This window comes from Alosa alosa, chromosome 13 (genome assembly GCF_017589495.1).
Source record: "Alosa alosa isolate M-15738 ecotype Scorff River chromosome 13, AALO_Geno_1.1, whole genome shotgun sequence".
NCBI lineage: Eukaryota > Metazoa > Chordata > Actinopteri > Clupeiformes > Clupeidae > Alosa > Alosa alosa.
In genome coordinates this window covers 23,597,627-23,607,626 of record NC_063201.1, presented here as the reverse complement: position 1 = coordinate 23,607,626, position 10,000 = coordinate 23,597,627, and the positions used below count along the sequence as shown (strand labels likewise).

The window sequence follows — 10,000 nt, the reverse complement described above, 5'->3', positions numbered from 1 at the left end:
CCCGTGCAGAGCCACGCACAGAGCCACTTTGCAGGTGCGCTCTCTCTCGCAGCAGGACTTGTCACTGCTGAAGTCAAATTATGCTAGGTGCTTCTATATTAACTGCTAACCAACAGGAAAGGAAAACAAAAGTTTAGTGATCAGGAACTCAGGAATTTTGCAAACACAGAAGGATTACATAGAGTGGCCATGAGACGCGAGGGAACATGGATGTGTTCTCCATTTGAGGAATGTAATCGATTGCGGATGTGCACAGACAGTTAGACACCGAGCGCATCACTACTTTCACTTTCTAGAGTGCGCATTCATTACGTGAAAGATGCTTCATACCAAAACAGCGATCAAACATTATCAAATTTATCATGATGTGTTGTCACAAACACTAATGCCTACTCCACTTAGAAAATCAAAACCAAAATCATGTAAGTAAAGACTAAGTAAAAGACTGACTGTGTTGTTCTCTCATTGACACCTACAGTATAATAAAGGATATTATGACATTTAAAGAGAATTAAATATGACATCTGAAGTGAGTTGAATTGAAAAAAAAAAAATCCTTATTTTTTGTAATGCCTTTGAATAATATGGGAGACATGAATCGCAATATATCGCAGTATCAAATCGCAATATGTTAAGAATTGCAATAATATCGTATTGTGGCCCAAATATCGCAATAGTATCGAATAATGACATTTTTGCCAATTCCCACCCCTAGTGTAAAGGTGTATGTGTGTGTAAAGGTAAACGTGTAAAGGTGGATGTGTGTGTTCTCTTTGTGTAAGTGTAAAGGTGTATGTGTAAAGGTGTACGTGTAAAGGTGTATGTGTGTGTTAAGGTAAACGTGTAAAGGTGTATGTGTGTGTTAAGGTAAAGGTGTATGTGTGTGTTCTCTCAGACGCAGGACTTGAATGTGTTCTACCCGGGCACTCTGCTGGAGACTGGACACGACATCCTGTTCTTCTGGGTGGCACGGATGGTCATGATGGGCCTCAAACTCACCGGCAAGCTACCCTTCACAGAGGTGTGTGTGTGTGTGTGTGTGTGAGTGCGTGTGTGTGGGTGTACTACTCTATACATGGGTTAAAATGTGATATGATTAATGACTATATACGACTATTGGCAGCTTCCGGCTTCACAACGAGTACAAATATGATATGATTATCGACTATATACAACTATTGGCAGCGCCGGCCTCCATCTTCACAACGAGTACAAATGGCAATGCAGGTATTGACTTGGGACTATATTAGGGCGAAGCACTGCTACTTGGGTGTAGAGTTATCATGCAACACATGCACACAGTACTTTCTTACTCGTTGTGAAGACGGAGGCCACAAGAAGTAATTAGGGATTTTAATTTTTTTTTGTTTGCTCACTTTTACTCACAACATGCTATCCGGCAACAAAGGATTCCATTCACTATGCTAAGCTAACCTAGAGGGGGCGCTACTGGACTATGACAATGTATGCACGGAGACAACAAAGCTTTTGCTCACTTATCTAACTCTAGGGGAGACGGTGAATAACCCAATTTTATAAAACAGTGGCATGTTCCTTTTAATACAGTATTTTTTTTGTTTTTATAAAAATAGTTTATATATCAATATAATAATAACTAGATGTACCGCATAGCGTTACAAAATATGACTGCCGCTCAGTCCTGTACATCCGTTCCGCGAAAATAAATCACACTTCAATTTGTCTCCATATTTTACTCCATCCCCCACTCTTGAAACTTTTGTGTATGCTTGTTTGGCATGCCTGAGTGTGTGTGTGCGGCTGCACAGAAAGTAGCCTACTGGTGCTGAAAAGGTGAATAGATTGTAGAATAGCCAAAGAAGATGTAGCATTGTAGTAGGGCAGTTCATCACAGTTCATCCATTGCAACTGGATTGATGAAAGGTCACTTACACCTGTAGGCTACATTGTATTTGGGAAAAGCAAAAGGTATCAGCATAATGTTACTTACTTATTTATTTATTTATTTATTTATTTATTTATTCATTATTATGTATTTATAAACAAAAACATCTCTGTCAGTTCCATGCCGTTTTCAACAGCTATCAAAAACAAAGGTCATTTTTGGATGGATGGATTTTTTGTGAATGTTTCTTCTTTTACATAAGATTTGTGTCATCTTTAGTTCATGTAATACTTTATTGTCAATGCACAAATTAAGTAACAGTAGTCTGAAACGTTATTGTTAATGCACAAATTAAGTAACAGTAGCCTAGTCTGAAACGAAAATGCTGTTTTACATCTAACCAGTGGTGCAAATAACTGACATGTCCAAATGGGCCTTGATGAAATGCGCCGCTAGACTGTTCATACACATTTTAACGGGCCAAAGTTGAAGAGCTTTTGTCCGTTATTGTTCGTTGCAAATATAGGCTGATTCATGTTCCCTTGCATTGTTTAACTGAGGTCCATGGCTAGTCTGGCTTTCATCAGACCAAGCTCAATCTTTTAAGAAATCAAAAAATAAATAGCGGGCAGATCAGGCTGGGTTCACCCAGCCTAGTCCATAGGCACCGATATTGTTTAATTTTCCGATTGAGATATACACGCTCTGGCTATTCTAAATGCAAAAATGCATCAGGGAGTTATTACAAAACGGTAACTAACAAACTAGATCCTAATAGAAAGCTGTTAGCTTCCCTAAGCTACAGGTAGGATTATAAGGTAGGCCTATTTACAACATAAATTGTCAATAGGCTATGCTGGCGACACAAATAAAATCTCCTTTGAAACCAATGGCTTACGCCCTTACAGTATCAAAGCGGACTTAAACTGTCATATCGGGGCGAAAAGTTGTAATAACATTCACGCAGCTCCATGAGTCAAGGAAAGCCTTGAGAAAGAAGTAGCCACTTCTAAATGGGACCCACTACACAGTAGCTTAAGGTGTTTTGCTAAAGCAGCCATAATGAAATTAAGGTGTCATTCTTTGGATACTTCACACACACGTGCTTTTTAATTTCACAGACTACCAAGCTGTAATCAAAGCACATCGATTCCCCTCACACCCTGCACGCACTTAAAACAAAATAAACAGGCGTCTCAGTCTCACGCATGTATAGGCAAAACTGTATCAGACCCGGTGTAGCGTTGGTAAATCTTCCATTGCACAGAATGATTTTGTAGCACGTGCAATAAATGACAGTCGAAAGATACAAACAGTGCTGCTATACCTTTGCTTGGTATAACCGCATTTATAGTTTTCTACAAATGCAATCAATCAAATGCCTCCATCACTCAACCAACGCTACTTGGTAACATTACCTAGGTCCTTATTGATATTACAAGATTAACGCATTACCTGCAGTAAAACCAAGCATGTCCGATAAACATCCTCAGATTTATTTCGCTTCAAGAAGAAATGGGAATTACACTTCATGTGAACATCGTCCCTATCCTTATTAGATGTTCGCTGCGATGTAAATTAGCGTCCATTGTTTTTCCAACCCACTTTTAACTTCCAACAAAATTACGTCTCACTGCAACGATGCGCCATCTAGTGGACAAACGACTACTTCTCGCCAAAACTGAAAATGCAGCCATGATGATGATGATGAATATTTATTTTGGCTTTCTTTTAATCCTACTGAATTTGTGATTATGTATCGGCCGTTCTAATACCGATAGTATGTGGGTGCCTGTGTGTGTGCATGTGTATATGTGTGCACCGCCATTTACAGGCCAATGAGTGTACAGTCACTAAATGTACACATAACCTAATTTTTTTAGACCCCCCCATGGATGAAATTCTACGAAACTTGGCATACCCCCAGAGAATGCCAGGTCAATCATACACATACAATTTGGTGCAGTTCTGAACATCTTAACTGAAGATAGGGGCGATTAAAGCAGAATAATATTGCATTTTCATTTTTTACTGGGGGGTGGGGGTGCAAATCACAAATGAGTGATTATGAGCCAGGTTGATGTGGGCCCTTGAGACCAACATACCATAAAAGATTCTTCATCCTCAGTGCCACGGTTCATGTAGTTATTTAGGAAAAACTGTTTTTTTTTTGCGGTTCAGGGGCCCAGCACGGGGAATGACATTTTTCCGTAAAAGTCTAGTGGGGCTACATACCCACCAAATTTCATGTACCCGGTGGTTGGTGTCCCGGTATCAATGACCAAAAATTCAGGGAGTAGATGACGGGAAAAATTCTTGAATTGTGTGCATGTGTGCGTGTACAAATTTATGTTTATGTGTGTGTGTGTGTGTGTATGTGCGTGCTTGTGTGTTTGCCTGCGTATGTGTGTTTGTGCATGTGCATGCATGCGTACATATGTCTACGTGTGAGTATGTGTCATACGTATGATTACTGTAAATGTATGTGTGTGCGTGTGTATCTGTTTATGCTATGCACATGTGTGCACATGGAATGGGTTAACATGACCCCTGGAGGCAAACATACGGAAAAAATTGGTCATCCTAGGCCCTACAGTTCTCAAGATATTCACAGAGAACTGTGTCTGCCCTACCCTCCTTCGGGGTCCAGTCCAGCTGGGGCTACAGATCAAAACGAAGAATGACGGTTCCATGCTATCCATGTGGGGGTACATGCCCACCAAGTTTTGTGTACCCCGGTCTTTCAGTGTCCCGAATCCCTTGTTGGTGTACGCCACTAAATGTACACATAAATTATTTTATTGTAAGGCCCCCATGAACGAAAAGTACACAAAACTTGGCGTGCATACAGAGGGTGTCATAATGATCCTACACTTGCAATTTCGTGCAGTTTTGACTATGTTAGGTCACAGATACCTTCTATTACAACACCTCATTTTTACTTTTTTGTGTTTAACTAGGTGGCGCTATACATGAAATGAGTGGTTATGGAATGGGTTGACATGGCCCCTTGAGATCAACATACAAAAAAAATGGTCCTCCTAAACCCACGGTTTTTGAGATATTCACAGAAAACTGTGTCTGCCCTACCCTCCTTTCGGGGTCCAGTCCAGCCGGGGGCTACAGATCAAAACGAAAAACGATGGTTCCATGCTATCCATGTGGGGTTACATGCCCACCAAGTTTTGTGTACCCCGGTCTTTCAGTGTCCGGGGAATCATTGACGGAAATTTGGGCATGCTAAAAGAAAAAAAAAAAAAAAAAAATCTGACTAAACCTATATGACCGCTGCTTAAGCGCATGCCGGGCGTCATAATAATAATAATAATAATAATAATAATAGGCTACATAGCCCATATGCCCCTCCCCCCGGTCAGACACCCTAAAGAAATATGGACTGCAGCTTATTCAACTAAAAAAAATGTGAGAAAATCGCATCATGAAGCTAAAATCGTGAATCGTTTTAAATCGTGAGTTGAACATATCATTACATCCCTATGATTAACACAAATCTGCATGTGTGTGTGTGTTGGTGTTTGTGTCTGCGTGTTTGTGTCTGTGCGTGTGTGTTTGCTCAGGTGTACCTGCACGCTGTGGTGAGAGATGCTCACGGCAGGAAGATGAGTAAATCTCTGGGAAACGTCATCGACCCTCTGGACGTCATCACCGGCATCTCACTAGAGGTCAGTCTCTCTTTTTCTCTCTTTCTTTCTCTCTCTCTCTCTCTTTATTGATTAGTTTAGATTTTGATTATCATGTTCTGTGTGTGTGTGTGTGTGTGTGTGTGTTTGTGTTTCTCAGGGTCTCCATGCCCAGCTGAAGGACAGTAATCTAGACCCTGTGGAAGTCGAGAAGGCCAAGGAAGGACAGGTGTGTGTGTGTTAGTAATGTGATGAAAGGTGTATGTGTGTGTGTGTGCAATATTAGAGTGATGCTTTACGTTTTATAATGCAGAGGTATATGTAAGGGATAATGTATAGAACGCCGGTCATTACTGGGAAAACTAGATGTACCGCATAGCGGTACAAAATATGACCGCCGCTCAGTCCTGTACATCCATTCCGCGAAAATAAATCACACTTCAATTTGTCTCCATATTTTACTCCATCCCCACTCTTGAAACTTTTGTGTATGCTTGTTTGGCATGCCTGAGTGTGTGTGCGGCTGCACAGAAAGTAGCCTACTGGTGCTGAAAAGGTGAATAGATTGTAGAATAGCCAAAGAAGATGTAGCATTGTTTTAAAACCTTTAAAATCTCTAAACAATCACAAGTAGGGCAGTTCATCACAGTTCATCCATTGCAACTGGATTGATGAAAGGTCACTTACACCTGTAGGCTACATTGTATTTGGGAAAAGCAAAAGGTATCAGCATAATGTTATTTATTTATTTTTTTGTGTAAAACATCTCTGTCAGTTCCATGCCGTTTTTCAACAGCTATTAAAACAAAGGTCATTTTTGGATGGATGGATTTTTTGTGAATGTTTCTTCTTCTACATAAGATTTTAGTCATCTTTAGTTCATGTAATACTTTATTGTCAATGCACAAATTAAGTAACAGTAGTCTGAAACGTTATTGTTAATGCACAAATTAAGTAACAGTAGCCTAGTCTGAAACGAAATGCTGTTTTACATCTAACCAGTGGTGCAAATAACTGACATGTCCAAATGGGCCTTGATGAAATGCGCCGCTAGACTGTTCATACACATTTTAACGGGCCAAAGTTGAAGAGCTTTTGTCCGTTATTGTTCAGGCAAATATAGGCTGATTCATGTTCCCTTGCATTGTGTAACTGAGGTCCATGGCTAGTCTGGCTTTCATCAGACCAAGCTCAATCTTTTAAGAAATCAAGCCTAGTCCATAGGCACCCGATATTGTTTAATTTTCCGATTGAGATATACACGCTCTGGCTATTCTAAATGCAAAAATGCATCAGGGAGTTATGACAAAACGGTAACTAACAAACTAGATCCTAATAGAAAGCTGTTAGCTTCCCTAAGCTACAGGTAGGATTATAAGGTAGGCCTATTTACAACATAAATTGTCAATAGGCTATGCTGGCGACACAAATAAAATCTCCTTTGGAAACCAATGGCTTATGCCTTACAGTATCAAGCGGACTTAAACTGCCATATCGTGGCGAAAAATTTTAATAACATTCAAGCAGCTCCATGAGTCAAGGAAAGCGCGAATGAAGTAGCCACTTCTAGATGGGACCCACTACACAGTAGCTTAAGGTGTGTTGCTAAAGCAGCCATAATGAAATGAAGGTGTCATTGTTTGGATACTTCACACACACGTGCTTTTTAATTTCACAAGACTACAACTACCAAGCTGTAATCAAAGCACATCGATTCCCCTCTCACACCATGCACGCACTTAAAACAAAATAAACAGGCGTCTCAGTCTCACGCATGTATAGGCAAAACTGTATCAGACTAATCTTCCATTGCACAGAATGATTTTGTAGCACGTGCAATAAATGACAGTCGAAAGATACAAACAGTGCTGCTATCAATTTGCTTGGTATAACCGCATTTATAGTTTTCTACAAATGCAATCAATCAAATGCCTCCATCACTCAACTAACGCTTAACGGTAACATTACCTAGGTCCTTATTGATATTACAAGATTAACGCATTACCTGCAGTAAAACCAAGCATGTCCGATAAACATCCTCAGATTTATTTCGCTTCAAGAAGAAATGGGAATTACACTTCATGTGAACATCGTCCTATCCTTATTAGATGTCCGCTGAGGTAAATTACAGTCCTTGTAGGAAGCGTCCATTGTTTCTTCCAACCCACTTTTAACTTCCAACAAAATTACGCCTCACTGCAACGATCGCCATCTAGTGGACAAACGACTACTTATCGCCAATACTGAAAATGCAGCCATGATGATGATGATGAATATTTATTTTGGCTTTCTTTTAATCCTACTGAATTTGTAATTATGTATCGGCCGTTCTAATACCGATAGTATGTGGGTGCCTGTGTGTGTGCATGTGTATATGTGTGCACCGCCATTTACAGGCCAATGAGTGTACAGTCACTAAATGTACACATAACCTAATTTTTTTAGACCCCCCCATGGATGAAATTCTACGAAACTTGGCATACCCCCAGAGAATGCCAGGTCAATCATACACATAAAATTTGGTGCAGTTCTGAACATCTTAACTGAAGATAGGGGCAATTAAAGCAGAATAATATTGCATTTTCATTTTTTACCGGGGGGTGGGGGTGCAAATCACAAATGAGTGATTATGAGCCAGGTTGATGTGGGCCCTTGAGACCAACATACCATAAAAGATTCTTCATCCTCAGTGCCACGGTTCATGTAGTTATTTAGGAAAAACTGTTTTTTTTTTGCGGTTCAGGGGCCCAGCACGGGGGGGGGGGAATGAAATTTTTCCGTAAAAGTCTAGTGGGGCTACATACCCACCAAATTTCATGTACCCGGTGGTTCGGTGTCCCGGTATCAATGACCAAAAATTCAGGGAGTAGATGACGGGGAAAAATTCTTGAATTGTGTGCATGTGTGCGTGTACAAATTTATGTTTATGTGTGTGGGTGTGTGTGTGTGTGTGTGTATGTGCGTGCTTGTGTGTTTGCCTGCGTATGTGTGTTTGTGCATGTGCATGCATGCGTACATATGTCTACTGTGTGAGTATGTGTCATACGGATGATTACTGTAAATGTATGTGTGTGCGTGTGTATCTGTTTATGCACATGTGTGCACATTGAATGGGTTAACATGACCCCTGGAGGCAAAATACGGAAAAAAAATTGGTCATCCTAGGCCCTACAGTTCTCAAGATATTCACAGAGAACTGTGTCTGCCCTACCCTCCTTTCGGGGGGTCCAGTCCAGCGGGGGGGCTACAGATCAAAACGAAGAATGACGGTTCCATGCTATCCATGTGGGGGTACATGCCCACCAAGTTTTGTGTACCCGGTCTTTCAGTGTCCCGGGAATCCTTGTTGGTGTCGCCACTAAATGTACACATAAATTATTTTATTGTAAGGCCCCCCATGAACGAAAGTACACAAAACTTGGCATGCATTAGGAGGGTGTCATAATGATCCTACACTTTTAATTTAGGTGCAGTTTTGACCTTGTCAGCCAGAGATATTGTGATGAAAACACCTAATTTTTGCTTTTTAATTTTTTAACTAGGTGGCGCTATACATGAAATAAGTGGTAATGGGATGGGTTGACATGCCCCTTAAGACCAACATACATAAAAAGGTGGACCTCCTAGGCCCCACGGTTATCGAGATATTCACAGAAAACTGTCTCCGGCCACCTACAGGCCAGTTGGTGTATAGTAACATAAATTCATTTATTGTGTGGCCCCCATGAACGAATTCCACAAAACTTGGCGTGCATACAGAGGGTGTCATAATGATCCTACAATTCCAATTTCGTGCAGTTTTGACTATGTTAGGTCACAGATACCTTCAATTACAACACCTTATTTTTACTTTTTGTGTTTAACTAGGTGGCTTATACATGAAATGAGTGGTTATGGAATGGGTTGACATGGCCCCCTTGAGATCAACATAAAAAAAACAATGGTCCTCCTAAACCCTATAGTTTTCGAGATATTCACAGAAAACTGTGTTTGCCCTACCCTCCTTTCGGGGTCCAGTCCAGCGGGGGCTACAGATCAAAACGAAAAACGATGGTTCCATGCTATCCATGTGGGGTTACATGCCCACCAAGTTTTCGGTACCCGGTCTTTCAGTGTCCCGGGAATCATTGACGGAAATTTGGGCATGAAAAAAAAAAAAAAAAAAAAATCTGACTAAACCTATATGACCGCCGCCAGCCGCGCCGGGCGGTCATAATAAGTCCCGACAGGGCAAACCGGACCCCGACGCGCAACATTATCTCGCTTATTATACGGCTACTTGCCAAAACGAAATAATAAACTCCCCACTATATGACTTTAGCCTACATAACCTAGCCTATTTGTTACCGTTCATCGTGGCATTTGCTGAGAAACAAATAGTTCGCAACTTAACACACGCTGCTGAACTTGAATCAAACATTCTTTAGAACACAGCTGATCAACCGCCTGCTTTCACGTTTGAATGAAGTTCCAGTCCTTTGGCATTAGTGATATG

The 10,000-nt window shown here is 40.8% G+C and overlaps 1 protein-coding gene across 2 annotated transcripts in view; it reads left to right on the top strand.

Moving 5' to 3' along the window:
- vars1 (valyl-tRNA synthetase 1) overlaps positions 1–10,000 on the top strand; it is a 34,379-nt gene that overhangs the window by 13,477 nt on the left and 10,902 nt on the right. For both annotated transcript variants that reach the window (XM_048260782.1, XM_048260783.1), the window contains exons 21-23: positions 896–1,021; positions 5,443–5,547; positions 5,666–5,734. In XM_048260782.1, the coding sequence (XP_048116739.1) occupies positions 896–1,021; positions 5,443–5,547; positions 5,666–5,734 (300 nt within the window). The remainder of the gene's footprint in view (positions 1–895; positions 1,022–5,442; positions 5,548–5,665; positions 5,735–10,000) is intronic.